This window comes from Mugil cephalus, chromosome 2, assembly GCF_022458985.1.
Source record: "Mugil cephalus isolate CIBA_MC_2020 chromosome 2, CIBA_Mcephalus_1.1, whole genome shotgun sequence".
Lineage (NCBI taxonomy): Eukaryota > Metazoa > Chordata > Actinopteri > Mugiliformes > Mugilidae > Mugil > Mugil cephalus.
Window position 1 is genome coordinate 555,446 of NC_061771.1, and position 19,579 is coordinate 575,024.

General features: G+C 40.8%; 2 protein-coding genes across 5 annotated transcripts; one reads left to right on the forward strand and one right to left on the reverse strand.

The window, feature by feature from the left end:
- The first annotated feature begins 1,305 nt into the window (after positions 1-1,305).
- On the forward strand, positions 1,306-5,099 carry emp1 (epithelial membrane protein 1). The gene is made up of 5 exons (XM_047578660.1): positions 1,306-1,394; positions 2,087-2,170; positions 2,510-2,609; positions 2,727-2,876; positions 4,169-5,099. The coding sequence occupies exons 2-5, from the start codon at positions 2,096-2,098 to the stop codon at positions 4,327-4,329; spliced, it is 486 nt and encodes a 161-aa protein (XP_047434616.1). The 5' UTR covers positions 1,306-1,394; positions 2,087-2,095; the 3' UTR covers positions 4,330-5,099.
- A 259-nt stretch (positions 5,100-5,358) lies between these two features.
- Positions 5,359-12,450, reverse strand: f8a (coagulation factor VIII associated). Of its 4 annotated transcripts, XM_047579255.1 has the most exons (12): positions 12,318-12,450; positions 11,950-11,996; positions 11,680-11,752; positions 11,135-11,294; positions 10,878-10,946; positions 10,631-10,751; positions 10,399-10,491; positions 10,116-10,180; positions 7,553-7,634; positions 7,345-7,391; positions 6,859-6,914; positions 5,359-6,753 (listed from the first exon to the last, which is right to left on the reverse strand). In XM_047579255.1, exons 1-12 carry the CDS (start codon positions 12,374-12,376, stop codon positions 6,672-6,674), a joined length of 954 nt encoding a protein of 317 aa, XP_047435211.1. In that variant the 5' UTR covers positions 12,377-12,450; the 3' UTR covers positions 5,359-6,671. The 4 variants fall into 4 exon arrangements, with proteins under 4 accessions (XP_047435211.1, XP_047435213.1, XP_047435214.1 ...); XM_047579257.1 differs by lacking the exon at positions 7,345-7,391; XM_047579258.1 differs by lacking the exon at positions 11,950-11,996 and having other exon boundaries at positions 12,318-12,387.
- Between the last annotated feature and the right edge of the window lie 7,129 nt (positions 12,451-19,579).

Here is a 19,579-nt window from a genome sequence, read left to right on the forward strand (position 1 = left end):
CAATCCGATCCAAAAATCAGATTCATGTAAACATGGCCTAATTTTAGGTCAGATTACCACTAATTAGATTTTTCGGTGAAACCGCTTAAGTGCAAGTTTAGGCAACCCTGACGGATCTGGATTTTTTGGTCAAATCATCCATCCAGTAAATGAGAGTGTAGGGGTCATGAATGTAGTCCCATCAGTCAGTGTCAACTTTTTAAAATAACACCATTCTTGGCAAAACAGTCTGTTGAAATATGGTTATCAGCGTTTACAGACTAGAATGTTTTGCTTCCAGCTAAGTCCCGCCCCTCAAAAAACATCACACTTTACAAACTGTGCTGCACACAGGGTTTCTGTGCATTTTCTTCTTCTTTTCTTTGGCTGAGTTCTAAAGCAGAAACAGCACCATGCATGGGCCTGGTATATGTACTACATATATATCTTTCTACAACTAGATATGGTTTTGCAGTGGATTCGTCTTTACACACAAATTGTCGAAACAACACAGAGGAAAACCTGAGGAAAATAGATCATTTTGGTTTGTGTCAACATGGCCATAATGCCCATCTTTTTTTTGCTTGTTTCAAACAAAAATGGCAGAGAAAAACAGCATTTCCAAAACAGCTCCCAGTGTATAATTCTTAAAATGCAGACCTGGTGTTTATGGGGTGAACAGAGATTTTCCAGAACAATAACAGGCCAACTTTCACTGAGAGTCAACAGCAGGGTGACATTAATATCTAACTTTGTCGGACTTTTGTAAAAGTTATATTTGTCTCTAAAGAAACCACCCTTGTCTTGTTGCACAAATCATATGTTTTACAAAGAGAATCAGAAGATATGAAGAAGACGGTATGACTGAAATATTTCTCATGTTGCAGCTTCTTCTGGTTCCTAGTTATCATGTATCTTTCCAGAATCAGAATCAGAATCAGAATCAGAATCAGAAAAAACGTTATTTATCCCCGAAGGACAATTAGGATTCCATGGTGGCAAAATGTATCTAGGCATCTAGCACTTGCTTGAAAATAAGTCAGTCTGAAAACTGGAGAGAGGCCCTGCTACTCAGAATGTGCTGCACCACTGTCTACCGCTCCTGTCTCATCTTGGGGGACATTCCAAGTCATTTTACAAGCAAAATGAAGCAGTAAGTTTGTGTGGGTTGGATGACAGTGCAGGGGTTTGAAGCGGTCACTCATCTTTATCCACGAATTGGAGTTGCAGGGGGCAAAACTGAAGCGGTTTGGCTCATGTTGAAATTTAAAAATAAATAAATAAGTAAACTTTATGGGTGGGGCTTGGTACGGGAAAAAAGAGGGGGAAAAGGATAGTGTGTGCAGTGGATACATTTGGGTGGGTCTACGGCGTTTCACATTCCCAAATACATCCGTGCGTTAAAGCGCTTTCAGGTAACGTTTATCCACGTTGTTTACGTTTTGCAAAGTTACATCTCATATAACACAATCTGTGAAACATGTACGCTTGCTATGTCTGTGTTTTAAACCTATGTTGAAATCATGAACAAAGCGCTAAAAGGATTTTATGACAGACCGTAGAAAGATTACAAGGACGCGCTTGTGAATATCTGTTAAATTCATATAGTGCGGAGTAGTCAACAGCGTTGAGGTGTACCTATTAACGTTTTATCGTATCTGGCGCTCTTTTCGAAGTTGTTGACTGTAAGACATGGTCTGTGTGTGTAACGGTACCCATATGTGAACAAAGTCTAAAACAAATGGTCCTTTCTTGTCGATGGAAGCAGTCTAATGAAATGAAAAAATGCGTAGTTAAGCAAACGGGTGGAGTTTGATTGTAGCTTAAAATTTCTGTTGAAGTATCTAATTGGCCTACAAAAACCAAGCTTGATACTATAACTATAAAAATGTCAAAATCGTTGATTGAATGTAGGACACCAGATGTGTGTTTTTCTAAAAAAAAAAGTGTGTGTGCAGACTTGCAGGGCGAGTTTGGGCTCGCGTGCAGGAGCTCTTCGCTACTCCCCCAGTGTTTCAGACAGTAGGCTATTTTACTGGGACACATCATCCACTGTGTGGAAAATAAATAAATTGTGTTGATCCGCCCTCCTTCCCTCTGTCTTCAGAAAGCTACAATGTTGATGCTAGGTGGAATCATTGTTCTTCACATTACCACCATCATCATGCTTCTGGTGGCCACCATTGACAATGTAAGAGGATATTGTTTTATTTTGTTTGCACATTTATCAACCTCCTTTGCTCAGAGGAAGAACAAAGGCTCCAACACTACACCTACAGCATGCTTATTATTATTATTATTATTGTTATTGTTTTGTTACGTTTTTTGGTTCTTTCAGTTAGTTCAGTTAGAACCACTTGGAAATAGTTCAACATAAAATATGTTTGCCACCCACAATGTTGCCTATCTAAAGACCTCCACAGATACACTCACCAATCAATGAACACAGTCTAAAAAAAAGTTTTATAATTATAATGTTGGAAAGGTATGCCACTGCATTTCTTTCTTTTCTCCATCTCGCCATCCTCAGGCCTGGTGGGTCTCTGTTTCAGTGTCAACTGACTTGTGGGGCAAATGGGAATATTCAAGTTCAGTGTGGCGTTACACCAACCAGTCAAGCTACCCAGAAGGTACATTGTTCATGTTTTATTGCATCAGATTTTTGGTGTAATATTCATTTTAGTAGTGAATTGATGAATGTTAAAGGTATTAATAGAGTGGCATATACTCACTGTGTCTTTGTGTAGTTGATGTAGAGTATCTCCAGACAGTGCAGGCCACTTCAGTGCTGGCCTGTGTTTTTGCAATCCTGGCCTTGTTCGTGTTTGTGGCTCAGCTGTTCACCCTGCCCAAAGGCCAAAGGTTCACCTTCACTGGCAGTTTGCAGCTAATCGCCTGTAAGTAACCTGGGTTCAATGCATGGCTCAAATTTGATGTTTTGTTTTGTTTTTTCTTTGAATATATTCAAATTACACAGTCACATTACAGAGAACTCACATTAGAGAAAATGGCAGTTTTACGGCTTGAAGCTGAAATGCAGAGGGGGTTTGAACTGTGTTTGAAAATAATCAGTTAATCTAATTAGGGAGAAGTTCCTTTAAACCAAATAAATTGATTTATTTACAAATTTAAGGACAAAAAAGACAACTAGAAAAGCTATCTGACCAAGAGGGGCCAAATGTGTTTCCGAAAAAAGACAGAAAAAACGTCATGACGTTAGATGCACAAAACGAAACCTAAAGAAACTCACGCACTTTGACTTGAACAACAATAGTAGGTTAACCGAACAAAGTGTAATTTCAAGTTGATGTAATCCACAAAAGGACACTACCATAGTTTAAGCAGAAAACTGAGTGAGACTCATGCAAAACATTACATTACTTCAACTACTACACAAATACACTTTTTAGAGTGAAGTACTGATTATTTTCATTATCATTGTTTTTGCGTATTTGAAAAAATAAAGAAAAATAATAAATTTAAGAAGCTAAAACAAGCTAATTCTGCCATTTTTGCACTGAGGTCGTAAAAGTGTTATTTGCTTGACAGACAGATGGATAGAGAGATGCTCTATTAATCCCGAACTGGGAATTTCACAGTTGCAGCGGCCATGTACAGGCACTCAACACCATACATACTATATAACAGGAAAACACATACTACATACGCAATATTTACAGAATTATAAAAATAAGTGAATTGAAATACGTGAATACAAGGAGGAAAAAGAAATAATGTAGAAATAGAGTGTTATCTGTCAGATACAGATGAGGAGTTTGGCGTATGGCTTGAGGCAGGAAAGATTTCCTGTAGCATTCTGTGAGACAACGGAGTTGTCTGAGTCTCTGGTGGAGAGGGTGGTCAGGGTCATCCGTGATTGATAACAGTTTGTGTGTCCTCCTCTCCACCACCACCTCGAAAGTTATCGTGGTGATTTTAAGGTATTTCTAAGGAGAGCGGTGGCAGATATTTAAGTTTATTTAGTGCATGAAATAATGTGTTTGTTCAAAATCACTGGCTAAAAATGTGTGTGATACCTGTGTGGAAAAGGAATGAGGTGAAACTCTCATGTTTCTTATTTAATAGTGTGTGTTGGAACTGCCTGCTTATCTCAAAATTGGAAAAACAATTACTTTTTCATTGCCTTGTCTTGCTTTGTGTGACAATATTTGCCTCTTTTCTCCTGCAGGCCTGTGTATAATGGTAGCAGCCTCAATCTACACCGCTAAGTTTAACACCAGGGAAACAACGGGAGGGTATGGACACTCCTATGTCCTGGCATGGATCTCTTTTGTCTTCACCTTCCTCTTAGCCATCACTTACTTCATCCTGCGGAAGAAAAGTGAGTGAGAAGAGGAAAAGAATGAGGGCAGGGCTTGTGTTCCTCTGAGTGTGATTGATCAAAGATTAGGATTGGATAAAAACACAATTTAAGATTGCTAAACGCCAACTCCAGCTAGGAACTTGAAATAATGTTAAAATGCTAACAAGAACCATTTGTCATGTTTTATATTATATGCTAATGTAACACAAAAACTGACCATAGTTTTTCTTCGTCTTTTCTTAGATTTGTTTTTTTCATGAACTGGGAGGCATGGTGTACAAAATGGTGTAATGGCTTTGATAAGTAGCGAGTAGCCCTTGAAGAGCTTATTGCAAGGCAGTTGACCATAAAAATAACTAGCAAATACATGTTTTACATCGTTTACATGGTTGTCATCAGCACTTTATTTTTTTTTTATTTTTTTGCAGACATAATGACAAGATTGTTACCACTCTTATTTCTGTCTGTTAAATATGAAGCTACGGCTGGTTGTTGGTCATACAAAAGTCTGTTAAAAAAAAGTGAAATAGCAAATTACGGTATATTTGAGTGGTAAATTTTGATAGGGTGTAAAAAAGGTGAAATTAGAAACAAAGGCAAGCTAAGCTAATTGACTGCCAACCATGTGTAACGTTAAAACAACTGACCGGTGAAGTAAACAACAGTGACCATCTTGTGACAATTCAATGTTCTGCTGGGGAACGTTTGAACCTAGCATTCATGTGGATGTTACTTAGATATGTAGCACCCACCTAGACCCAAACCAGGCCCCCCCACCACATAGGAATGACCTTGATGGTAGCAGCCATCCTCAGGAGGAACCAAGCTGACACAGTCACACATGCACACAAAAACACTTTAGGAACAATTCCTATTGACCTGGCCTCCAAATTCACTAGATCCCAAACTGATCAGGCATCTGTGGAATGGTCTACAGAGGCCCCTCCCCTCAACCCATAGGATCCCAAAGGCCTAACAATATTCTGTTGCCAGACACAACAGGACACCCTTAGAGCGCCCGTGTCCATTCTCTGGTGAGTCACTACAGTTTTGGAGGAATACAGGAGATCTACACAATGTTAGGCAGGTGGTCATGATGTTGTGCAAAGAAGTTTGAAATCTATATCCATCAGTACAATAAAGGACATTTGTTTTGCAATGAGATGACAAGATTAACACTATTTTCATGTCTATTAGTCATGAAGCTACGACCAGATATTGGGCAGATTAACTCTACTAAATTCAACAACCTCTTTTTTTAATTCATAGTGTAAAAAATTACAAGATGTGGTTATATGTGAAACTATTCCTTAACTGACAGCAAAGGAGAAATATGTCAAATTCCGTACTAGGAGACATTGTAACATTTGGACCAGATTGGCCGTCTTGATTTCTAGCCTTTCTGCTAAGATGAGTTTAAGTTTCATGTTTACTGCATTATGAGAGTGTGGTGTCAATTTTTTTTATCTACTACTCAGCCAGAAAGTGAAAAAAATCTAATCTTATATGAGTCAAAGTGCTGTGAGAAAGGTTATGCCATCCATAAGAAATAACTAAAAATCAACTCTTGGAGAGGCTGTTGTTAAAAACACAATGCAATGAATTTTGTTCTTGTCATCTGATTTTATCATGTTATGAGGCTGAGTTACTACTGCTGGTTTCCAGATAACAGCATTTTGGCAAAACTACCATGTTCCTGTTGTAGTACTTCAACGGTTAGGAAAGACAAACTTTGCTTTTTTATTTTAGTTTGCTTTTCTTTATTACCACTGAAGTATAGTTTATCCCTTTTTAAATCTATGTACATTGTAATCATTATATTTTAAATATATGAAGCCTTTTGTACTGAGCATTTTTTATTAACCATGTTTGATTTTTGACTGTAGTTGGCTGCTATCATAAGAAAAGTACATACATTTGTACAAGTGAGCATATCTGAACCAGGGATTGAGGACGAGGACGTTTCATGTCAGCATATTTAAGAACTATGCAACAGGTGGTATTGTTTGTAATTATGTTTGGAATTTAAGCCAAGACATTTATTAATAAAACTAACTAGAACACAAAGCATTCATGTTTATCTATTACACCGCTGAAAATAAGATACATTCTACTCAATTCAAACAGTCACTTTAACATTATAAATAAATCGGATGTGGTCCAGTTTTGTAGCATTCAGTGATATAAGAGCATATAAATAAAGATTGACATAACGTCGCATAAATGTTCACACAATACAAGGACAGCATTACTCTAATGTTGTTACAACAACTTTTCCTCAGGTCTTACAACAGACCCATTCAAAAACAGGAATGTTCCATCCTATAAAGTATTGTTCCCAGAGGAAGAGAGTAAAAACTGAACTGTACTAAATGCCTTGACCAGATGGTGTGATGCGTTCCTGAACCACCAGGTGGAGAAGATGGTTCTGTTCAGCAGTCAGAAATGGCCTAAAGACACACAACAACGTAATCAATGTGGAAAAATAAGAATAAGAATGAAAATGCAGCTCAGTCCAAGTCATGAGATGGAAATTAACATTACCAAATGCTCACCATAGCTCAGTCTGAAGAGACTTGAGGGACTCTGTGTCTTTCTCCTGACATGCCATCTGCAAAACAGATTTTCTGTTATTCACTGTACACTAATAAAAACTTAACTGCAGATTCAGATGACCATGTGAACTCTTCTCCTTTATTCCCCCTTTAAACTCTTCATTTACATGGATCGAGCCTGCTAGTCAAGAACGTTTGCAGCTTGTTTGCATAGTCAGTTTTGTTTTTATATGCAAGTTAACAGAACAGATCTGAATATTAATTTTAACACTGAACCCTCAGGATAAATGAAGTATCTATCTATCCATCTAACTATCTGTCTAAAAATAATTTCACTGTTGAAGGAAAATGAAGACGAAAAATATGTATCACTATCATGTGAAGTGAAGGCCATGAAGACTAATTTTTCTTGGATGAGAAAAAGAGATTGAAAAAATATCAGGAAATCCTGTGAATTAAACAATACATGTGGATGATGAAACTCACCACTACTGACTGCAGTAGCAGGAAAACATTCTCAGGCAGGAAGGTCACTGAAGGACAGGACAAGATCCATGTTAACACCAAGTGTTACATCATACATCATTTCAGAATTCCCAGTGATAAAAGTATATACACACATATGTGTACATATATGTGTATATACACATGCACACACACACATTTATTTATTTATTTTTTCCACAAAATATACCTTGGCTGTGTGGGTCAAAGGACTCCCATGCATATCTCTCAAGAGTCTGGGCATGTTCTGGTAACAACTTCTGAGGTGGAGGCTGAACAGAAAAACACAAATAAACCATTACCATGCTGCTACACTTATAAAAACAATTGTTTTTTTCATGCGCAGTAAATATTGTGATCGTGTGGAATAAATAATCAGTACTGTGGGACAATATTTTTGTGCTGCTGATGTTTAGGTGTGTCTTTCTGTTATCAATTATTATTGTTCATGATTTGGCCAGTGGAAGATTACTTGACACCAAAGTGCTGGCAGGTGTTTGTGTTGGTGCATATCTGTCTTAAAAGCACTGGTTCATGCAGTGTTTCATTAAATCTTCTAGTGTTTTAGCAAGAGTAAAGTTAATTATACTCTTTGTAGAGTTAAATGAGTTATATATATAACTCTCTGAGGACAAGTAATTGTTGTTAAAACTCTGTAAGTGTCAGCTCATCATATTTAACTCTTCATTTCAACAAGCTCTGAACCTGGATATGACACCTCAGCTGTTAATTTATTAGTCCCGCCCATTTATTACAACCACACCTGGACAGTCATCCTGAGAACTACCAACTGACTTTTACTGATGAGAAAGCTTTGTCTGGTGAGTAAAAGGGATTTGTTTTGTTCTTATGTTGGATGTTAATATTGCCTGTTTTCGCATACAGCTGTATCAGAACACCAAGCTCCCGCTAATATTTGATTTCTTCAACCATGCTAAAGTCAGTAAATGCTACATTAATGTTCATGTGGAAGTGTACCAACCGTTTTATAGTACAAACCAGATCTCACGGCATTACCTTTCACAGGTAAGAATGAACAGGGAGTTTAATGGGTGGACGTGTTGGTAGTTGTTGATTTTGTTCAAATGTGCCAATTTGTGAGTTTATGGGTTGTTGTTTGGACGGTTGTTAACGTCAACTGTCACTTGTTGCTAATATGTATAAATATTATCTGCGTAACTGTATATGTAAATGAGGGGTTTGTATGTGTTTTATGGGGCTGGAATAACGCTCCTTCAGCCAGATAGTTCCGGGCCATCTTCCGCCATCTGATGGTGTGGTGTGGTGTGTCTCCAAGCACATCAGGAAATGTGGGAGGATGAGACCGTGTACCTGTCTGCTTTTGAGATGTCCTCTTCTCCAGCTTGCTTGACCAGAAACTGGAGTCACTAATTACCATAATGGCTGATACTTACCTGTCCTTGAATGGGGGGAAACTGTGTGCCTAGGCTAACTTACCCTATGAATAGAGCTCTAACGAGGCTATTGTCCATGGGAACCTGGAGGCTCAATGTGTGAATGTTGTTGAAACTTCTTGGGGACAGAAGTCAAAACTGAATTATAAATAGTTGGTAAATTAAATCTCAGTCCACCTCCTCTGTTTAGAGAAGGTTTCTCCACTTTGACATAGATGGCTTCCTTAACTCCTCTCTCAAAGTATCAGCCATTATGGTAATTAGTGACCCCAGTTTCTGGTCAAGCAAGTTTCTGGTGGGTGTTACCCACAGAGTTTTTCCTATTTAAACCTCAATTTCCCACTAGTTTATCAGAACTGAAGAAGCTACTCGGATGAGTGGCGAAACGTCTTCAAGAAATTTTACAAGTCCAGCTGACCTTATTCAACGCCTTTTTTTGGATTACCATGACCTGGATGACTGAGAACCTTCACAGACAAGTGGTGGTAAAGTCAACTAAGTATAACTTTACTGCCCTGCTGCAGGCTGCTGTATCGTGGTACCTCTGGAACCTTTTTTAAAACATTGGTGTTTGTTTGTGTTTCTTTAAGCAGAAACTCTACTATGACCCTGAGGCCAATCTTGTGTGGACATTAGAGACAGTTCAACACCTGCTGTAGGAGCTACAGGACTCACTCTCTCTCATTTTCCCTGATGTTTGGGAACACAGTATGTGGAAAGTTTGATGTAAAGTGGCATCTAATGTCTTGTACAAACAGTTATATGATTTAAATGGATTTTGTATTTCTTACTGTGGTGCATTTTAAAATAAACGTTTTAAGCTTAACATGGCCTCCTTATTTTATCACAATTTATTTTACATGTAATATGTAACCGGAAAAAAAAAATGTTTACACCATACAGTGTAAATATGGAATAAACACCTGTAATAGTTATCAACTGACACTATGACTGAGTTGATATCAGAGTTAATTCACCAACACTATACACAAGTGTTGAGTGAAACTAACACTGGTTAGTGTTGAGAAGTGTTAAATTTTAACTATAAAAATAATATACAATAATAACACTTTGGAAGTGTTAACATGTCAATACTTCAAAAACAGTCAAATTAACACTTTCTGGCGTGGACACATATAGACACTTTAAAAGTGGTGAGATTAACTCTGATGGTGTTGATCTGGGTATGTTGATTTTGCTGTGTAAGTATTAAACACTTTTCAAAGTATATCCATCCAAAAATACAAAACTGATTTGATTTGCAGTTCCAAAAATGATATTTTCCACTACAGTTGCAGTGATGCTTTTCTATTTTATATATAAAATGAATGTGCTTACCTCAAGCAACATCAACAGTAGTACTCTGGATATCTCACATTTTGCTATAATGTCCAGAAATGCACCTTTTTCCACAGGCAATTTAAGATACAGAAGACAACAAAGGATGGTTATTATGTTGTTTTCTAGTAAACAGAATCTAATCAAATGCAACAACATTAAATCCAAAATTAGGCAATGATCATATTTTTGAAACAGGGATGGAACTTGCACTTTTAATACAATTAACATGTTGTCTTTACACATGCTTGTTCTTCAAATAAAACATCTATCAGAGCCTCACCAATCGGGGTGGTGATGTCCGGGAGCTGCAGTCCTCTCTCCTGGCAAATCAGGTGCATTTCTGTGAATACTGATAAAGCTCCATCATAGTCACCTGCAGAAACAAATACAAGAATTAGGCAAACAATGTGTGTATAGTGTATAGCAACATGTGTATATAGTGTATAGCAACATATACACAAAAGACATGCAACTGCTACAACATCAGGTGTGAATGGTCAAACTAAACTCACGGGTTAGAATTTTACATGTGGCCATTTCTCCCATTGATAGCAGAGCTTCAGTTGGAGTCTGTGTCTGTAACTCTGCAGCTCTCTGATAATGAACAATAGCCTCCCCTGGTCTGTTCATCTCCTATTCAAGTACAGAGTTGACAATAAAACTGTTTGATTATAGATATTAAGTAAATAAATATCAAAAAAAAAAAAAAAAAAAAGACAATTCGTCTTGACTACATGAAATTTTGATCGACAGTTTTACCTTAAGTGCATTGCCAAGTTCCAAACACAGGCTAGCTGCCATCACAGGCTGGTTCATCTCAATATACACCTGTAATGTATTATTAGCATTATCAGATGTTATAATATCAGCATTCATTCATAATACAGAAGTATACTCATATCTGTTCAGACAGTCTAAACTGAATGCCCTACTACTTTCATTCCCAGATCACTTTAGAGAAAAGTTGGCTGGTCAGATAATAAAAACACAATCAGAAACCAGGAGTCATAGTGCACCTTAATGGCAAAACTGTAGCAATTGAGTGCTGCCTGAAGGTGCTCATCAAAGCCCGGTGCCTGCAGGGACCTGCTCTCCTTCTCAGATGAAAGAAAAAGACGTGCAGCATCAGTCAACGCCAGCGCCTCTCCAGGAGCATTAAAGAGAGTCTGTTCACACCTGCAGACAAGACATTGGAGATGTGTAAAAACAACAACAGATGGACCACTGTTATCACTATGAATAATACAGCCCATTTGGGACAATTAAGACCATTGCTGACCATCAGAGATGAGTCAACACTACCTCCAAGGTACCTTATGAAATAATCAAACTGACTACCAAACTATTTAACAAATACAGTGTAGATATCTGTTGTCTGAGTATTTTTCAGTTAAAAACATGGTAGTAAAATGTCCCAAACCTCCTTAACAACATGTCACGGGGGTGGAAGACAAATAAACAACAAAGAATAATGGAAAGAGAACGTTGTGCATTTATGATTCAGTTCCTCTTAATAAGAGTTAAACGATAAATAGATTACAATAGATTAGTGTCCACATACCGGGCCATGGCCAGGTTACAGAAGGCAGCATACTGAAGGCAGTCCTGCTGCTTCAGCTCCTTGGCCAACTGACCTGGAACAGGTGAATACATGACAACAAATTTGAAGAAAACTGTGAAAGATGATGACATCTATCCTGAAATAAGATAAGCAACTAGGAGAAATACTCCAACCGATGTCATGTCAGGTGTGCAGTATTTCTTACGTTTAAGTGTAAAAGGAAAGTGTTCACTTAGACAGTGCAGAGAACAGAGGCTACCTGGCACTCACCAAACTGTTCACTTGCCTCAGCTACATTAGGCTTCCGGAGAAAACGTCTGCGACAAGAAAACAAGCCCTTTATTTTTCTACAATGTAACAGTTAGCTAGTTAACGAGCCGCGATACACACGAGTCAGTAAACTCTTACAGTGCTAAAAAAACGAAGCAGTGTGTGCTTCAGTGGTTCATTTCATGATAACATACTGCATGGCATGCAAACAAATAGCATACACAGCCCAATGACAAACACAGTAATTACGTTAGCCTGTTAGCACTAGCTTGTATAACATATCCGTAGCATTCAGGCCATATAACGGTGCGATAATGCTGACGTTCGTCACTCTTTCTAAAATTACCTAATGTAACTAAAGTCCTTACTTTTTCAGTTTATTTGACACGGATCTATATCTCGCCAAAAAATCGCCCTCTGCAGCCATGATGAGTATAGATAAACAAGCCAAACCCGGAAGTCCAGCTGACGGCAGCGGCGGAATTGCGCTGAATCTTTGAAGCCGTGTTTCACAATTTCATTGGGTAATGTTTGAACGGTAGAATGAAATGCCCAAATAAGGATATAGTTTGCAGGGAAACTTATTTGTTTTCTAGTCTTTAATCGGAGACACATTTATTTAAAAACAACTATCTGATGAATTTTTACATGTAATGTGTACACTGTTGATGTCAGGAAAGTAAAAATAGTGGTTGCTTACTTTTTTGATTCACTATTTAAAGATAGATAGATAGATAGATAGATAGATAGATAGATAGATAGATAGATAGATAGATAGATAGATAGATTTAACATATTTATTTTATTGCCTCCCCCGAGAGGTAATAAACAGTCACATGCCGTGGGGGAGGAACGATCTCCTCAGTCTGTTGGTGGAGCAGAACATTGACAGCAGTCTGTCACTGAAGTTGTGCCTGTCAATGCAGTGGATGGTCTGAATTGTCCATGAGACTGTTCAATGTCCATCGCTCTGCCAACAACAGAGCCCACCTTCCTCACCAGCGTAGGCATCCTTCTTCTTCTATATATACATATACAAGTATATATTTGGCATTTTAGCCTTTATTGAAAGTTGTGAAGGAAAAACTTGTGATGTGGATGTTTGGCCAGTTGCATAACGTCCATAGATGAAACAGGGTCTATAAGGTTGGCTGAATATACTGACTGTCTATCTTATATATTCCTACTGACATAAGGGGTTGGTCAGAGTGGTTCTGGCTCTGAATGAACAGCTGTTGCCATTTCTCCTGATCAGTAAACCTTATTTCACGACAAGTCATCTGAGTCTTCTGTGTCATTTCCACCAACCTCAGATTTCCACAAATGTGAAGTGGAGACATGGACAGGAAACGGGAGGTAGAGAGGGAAGGAGATGTCCAAGACATGCAGGAAAGGGCGCCCGGTGTGGGATTTAAACCCTGCAGAGAGGACTATAGCCTCAACCTCAACATATGGGGCAGGTGCTCTACTGAGTGAGCTAAACGCCACCCCGCACCCCTCTTCTTAAGGCTGAAAGAGTGGCTGCATGTCGCCAGTAGCTCTGCGAAGAATAACCTTTATAGGTTCTTGGTAGTTTTTTTTTTTTGGCTGTGGAGTTTGGCGGAGCCGGCGTTGTGTTTGTTGCTGTATTCCTGCTATTGGCTGCTAGTGCTGCTAGCGCTGTCCCCTGAGCTGCCCGGAGTGAGGCCTGAGATTTCAGCTAAACTTCAGAAGAATTGCTTTGGATGCCAGGCTGGTGTTGGCGGTGGAGAAGCGGAGAAGGAGGTTCGGGTCGGTGCCGTCTGTACTCACGGGGAACGTAAGGTCTTCGGAAGCGGGATCAAAGGACCGTGCGCGCTTGATGGGACGGACAGAGGGTCCAGAAGTGGTTTGGAGACCTGTTTCCTGGGACGACAAGTGCGTCTGTGTCCGGCTTCAGGACACTACAGGCAGACACACTCCATTTGAATTTACATCCCTCCCTCAGCCGATAAGGAAACACCATTAACCGGAAACACCAGGACGACACCATCCACACCACTGTTCCTATGCAACTGGCCAAACATCCACATCACATTGGACACTATTTTGCCAACTACTTTTTGTATATTTTCATAATGCTAATTCTGTAAATTTTTTGATTACACTGCTTATTTTTATTTTACTTGTGTGTTTACTTTTATGTGCAACAAAGCTATGGTGACAAAGTAATTTCCCTTGTGGATCATTTAAGTCTGTGAAAGTCTAAGTCTAATTCTAAGATTGTCCCAGTGGGGACAGGGTAGTAGAACTGTATGCATCCTTTGTTCTATTTTCCCGGGTCTTACAATGAAAAAACTGGTAAAAAGTTGGCAAAACAGTGTCCAAGGTGTTACGATTCAAATCCTCAGAAATGATAACAAGAGCCTCCTGGTGTTTGGACTGTTGCCTTGGATGGTTCGCATCATATGCTGCTGCCTTCACCACTGAGGGAGGGATGTAAACTCCAACAAAGATGACATAGGTGACTTCCCTCTATAAATAATATGGACGCATTCCCAGAACTATACACTTACTTGCCACTTTATAAGGTACACCAGTTCAATTTCTTGTTAACACAAATAGCTAATCAGCCAACCACATGGCTGCAGTTAAATGCATTTAGGCATGTAGAGGTGATCAAGACAACTTGCTGAAGTTCAAAACAGAATGGGAAAGAAAGGGGATTTAAGTGACTCTGAAAGTAGTATGGTTGTTGGTGCCACACAGGCTTGTCTGAGTATTTCAGAAACTGCTGATCTAGTGGGATTTTCACACAAAACTATCTCTAGGGTTTACAGAGGATGGTCTGAAAAAGAGAAAATATCCAGTGAGCGGCAGTTGTGTGGACAAAAATGCCTTGTGAGAGGTCAGAGGAGAATGGGCAGACTGGTTAGGGATGATAGAAAGGCAACAGTCACTCAAACTAGAAAACTCCCTCTGGGAAATTTTGAAAGGGCTACAGGAGAGTATTGCCTGGGATGCCATCTCTGTCATTTGGGCGTGTGGTGGTGGCAGGGGGGTCCGCAAGGTGTGAGATTCCCACTGAACTTCATGACTGGAGATGCCAGGCTGGAGTTGGAGGTAGAGGAGGTTCGGGGAGCCAGTGACGTCTGTAAGACAACTTCTCCCACTCTGGCTGATGATGTCACCCACTCTATCATGAACATTCCGTGCAATACACACCCATCATAATCTCAGAATTTCTCCAAAATGATCATGGTCATTGAACAGAGATTGATCAAAAACTATATGACCTATCAAAATGTGGATTAACAGACTAATACACAAAACTCGTGTCTACAGTTTAAGGTTTAAATGAAGTATCTAGGTGTGTATGCCTGAGCAGTAGATGTATTTTTTGCTCTATTTTTCCTCCCATCCCATTAGAGAAAAGTAATAGCACACTGATCCCGATGAAACCGCACATTTGATATGTAACTTGTCCTAACTCTTCGAGTTGTATGGACGAAAAAAGGGAGGAAGATGAAAAATAAGAAGAGGAAACACGCAGTATAACAATAGTGCCTCGGTGTGTTGCCCCGTGGTGCAAATAATAATATGAAGAAACACGCAGTATAACAATAGTGCCTGGGGCACAGCCCCAGTGCCTCAGTGCGTTACCCAATAGTATACTATAGTTGTAGGGGCCAGTGCCTTGGTGTGTTGCCCTGTGGCCCTAATAATAATAATAAGAAACACGCAGTATAACAATAGTGCCTTGGTGTGTTGCTCTGTGGCCCTAATAAACCCTTGTTACAACCAAGGAATGCAAAATACCTATTGTGAACGCACAACATGTGGAACCTGTGGAAGATGGGCTACAGCAGCAGAACACTGCACCAGGTGTCATTCCTGTCGGCTAAGAACAGGAAACTGAGACTACAGTTTGCACAGGCTCACCAAAACTGGACAATAGAAGATTGGAAAAACGTTGCTTGGTCTGATGAGTCTCGATTTCAGCTCCGTCAGGCAGGGTCAGAATTTGGCATAAGCAACATGCAAGCATGAATTCATCCTGGATCTAAGGCCAGGCATTGAAGCACTGTGGTTTGGGAAGTCTGCATACAACCAGGTCTCCGTAAAGCACAAAATACTGCTCACTGCATATTCCCTGTGGATCCTAACATGCACACATAGTTCGTCCATCTTATTTGGGGCGGCTATGGCTCAGTAGGTAGAACAGATTGTCCATGAACCAAAGGGTTAGCGGTTCGATCCCCCGAGTGTGCCATATGCCGAAGTGTCCTTGAGCAAGACACTGAACCCCTAGTTGCTCCCAGTGCAACTGGCGCTGGTGTGTGAATGTGTGTGTGCTTGTGTGAGCGAATGGGTGGATGTGTCTCTGACTGTAAAAGCGCTTTGAGTACCTTTGAGTAGGTAGAAAAGCGCTATATAGGAGCAAGATCATTTGCAAGAGACCTCACATTCTCCATGAGGACAGATGGTACTACCAGTTTAAATTCCCTCCAGTGTTTCACTTTAACCCCAGCATGGCACTTCCTCTGAAGTTCAGCGGGAATGACAGAAATCACGGTCTGGACCAAGACATGCTCCCCGCGAAATATACCAAGGCCCAATACACTGCATCCAGTTTGAGCAGGTTGATGCGAGTCCCTCTCCAAAAAGGACCCCACTGGCCCCGTATTGGGTGGTTCTCCCATAGGGTCCCCCAGCCTGTCTCTGAGGCATCTGTTGTTATAATCACCCTTGAGCCCAGTGCAATGCCTTCCCTGAGACTCAAGGCAGTGGTCCTGAGGACACGGGAATATCCCTCCAGCTATCCTCATGGGAGCTCGCCCTGTGCGTGGTGAGCCAATGCTGCAGGGGCTGCATGTGAAAGCGAGCCCAGTGGCACCACCGTAGACGCTGCTGCCATGAGGCCCAATAGCCTCGAGCCACCCTCCACTGTAACGCGCTTGCCCACAATCAACTGTGACAAGCCGTCCATTAGCACTGCTGTCCTTTTTATGGTCAGGACAGATCTCATCAGGTTTGAATCCAGAACCAACCCTAGATATTACACCCTTTGCACTGGAACAAGGCAACTCTTCTCCCTGTTCAAGGTCAGCCTGAGGTCCTCGAGGTGACTCAGCACACTCGCCAGGCGTGATGTTCTGTCAGGGAGCAAATTGATCAATCAGACAGGTATTTCAAGATATTAATACTTTGGCAATGAAGAGGGGCCAGTGTCACCTCCATGCACTTGTGAAAGACAGGCCGAACGGGAGGACTGTGTATTCCCCTGCGTTGCCCTAGAAGAAAAAACAGAGGTACTTCCTTCCGCAGTGTGTCAGCCCCCTTGTTCTACAAGACTGTTCCAAAGCTGCCTCACAGGGGCGTCCAAAGACCTCAAATGGGACCACTGGAGCTGCCAGCACAGCAATGCAATCCTGATAGCGCAGGCTAGACTGTGACAGCCAAACTTGGCTGTGTGCCTGGAACATGGCTATCAACCGACCAAGGGCCCGAGCATGTGCACTGGTTCCCCACAGTAACATGTCAGCCACACGAAGCATCTCTGCCCTCTCGTCAATCAGGGCCACTGAAGACAAGTCCTGCAGCAGGCCCTCAAAATAAAGCAACAATAAAGAATGCTCGCCAGCCAGGCTTCCAAAGCTGAGGCATGATAAGCTCTGCTGAGATGCCCTGCAGCTTTGGATGAGTGGCATCCCTGCCAGCCCTCGCCACTACCCTTGACAACATGGCAAATGTGGGGCCAACATGAGGGGCCATGGCCACCACATGCGCATCCGTCCATGCAATGTCAGCCATCTGGAACCTGGGAAAGGGATGCAGAGCTTGGAGCACTCCATGATGACTGCAGTTCAGACATGAAATCAGGAAGGATAGGAAGCCTATCTGACCTGTGCCGCCGTGAGCCCCTATCAAACACTGAGGGAGCAGGACATGGAGCTTGGCAGACTAGCTGCACATGTGTTGCTGTCCTTGCAATCACTGCACTGTCAGAAGGGTCCTTCTGCTCAGGCTCTGAAGCCTGTGAAAAGGCACTCCTCCTTGGACTGGGGGTCATTCAGATCTTCAAAAATGAAATTGTCAGAGGCTAAGACAACAAAATCATTGGGATCCTTATCCCAGACTTGAGAAGCAGGAATGGCCATGTCATGTGTTCCTAATGAACTCTGAGTGTGCACAACCATCAACAGGCTTCTTTGCATAGACTGCACCTTCTGCCGCAGCTGTACAATCTCCACCTCCCTGCTGACCCAGGGCAAGTGCCGGAGAGAGGGAATCCTGGTCGTCCTGCGACATGTACATCCTGCAGCAGTGACCGCCCACCGGAATACGTGTGGAACACAGCCTCAGGTAGCATATCACTTCGCAGATGCAGCAGCTCCTCTCGGCACCAAATATGCAAGCGAAGCAAGGCTTCTCTCTGTCTTCAAAATGGCGCATGCAGTACCTTGCTCCCTCACGGGAAAGAGAGATTCCCCGCAGCGCCACAGTAATCACAAATGATGATCCAAACTCCAAACGCATCCACGTACTCCTTTCCTATTGTATGGAAAAGCCTGAGAAGTGAGTTACAAACATGCGGATCACAATATGTGCGCTCAATCTGAAACAATACTCATGCTCTCCAGGAGGAGAAAAATAGACTGGACAGATGATCACATAGGTGTATAAGTAGTCTCTGATATGTTAATTTGCCATTTGCCTCCTGAAACAGCTCACTCTCGGAGAGAGAGGCCTATATGAAATAGAACATGGTGACAAGTAGCAGTAAATACAGCAAGATGGAGGAAAATGTTGATTATCAGATCAAATTAAGGACAATTGGGCTCGACAATGATCCATACAAGCTGGTATGGATTTGGAAAAGTGGACCAGCTTCAGTTTAAGTTAGTTCAAGTTAGTTTTAGGTAATTTTAGTTACGATAAATGCAGCTAAATAAAATATACTAACGCTTAGAGCTTTACTGAGAAGTAACGTTCTATACAATACTGTAACGTCTGACCGGACATTAAAAGGATGACGAGAAGTGGTCGCAAATGTTCCGTTTAGTGTTTTATTGTTATTTATTGTTGGAACTGAAATTGAAATACAGCATGAATTAATATTACCTGACACAAAATGCAAAACAGAACACCAGATTTCATTCGTTGGTACAGTCAATCGCACATGAGCTCTTCCCCTTTTTTTAAAATTAATTTTACAATTTAGATGGTATTACAGCCTGAAATTCAAACTAGTGCGGCTAATCTCCATGTTCAATCACTTTTTGCCACTCAGTGGCTGTAACCGCAGTGACGTGCGCTTGCTGTGACATCACATGTATACCCAAGTGATGTGGTATAGCCGAACTGCTGCCTCTGTGTGATTAGCAATATTGATTTTGTTTGTAAGGATTATTTATTTATTTACTTTTCTACCTTTACTACCAAACCTTGAGCCACTGTGATGCTTCAGCTTGTGGAAACATGTCAGGTGGTAATTTCCTCTATGAGTAGAACAGTCTCAGCTTTTGGGTGACAGCTAAGGTTGGAGTATGTTCTTAATCCGGTGGGATTTTGTTTTCGTTCTTCTCAGTTTGCAGGTTTGTATGTGTTTGTTTTAGTTTTTGATATAAATTTGTAACTTTAGAAAATCACAATAAAAATCATGTCAAGA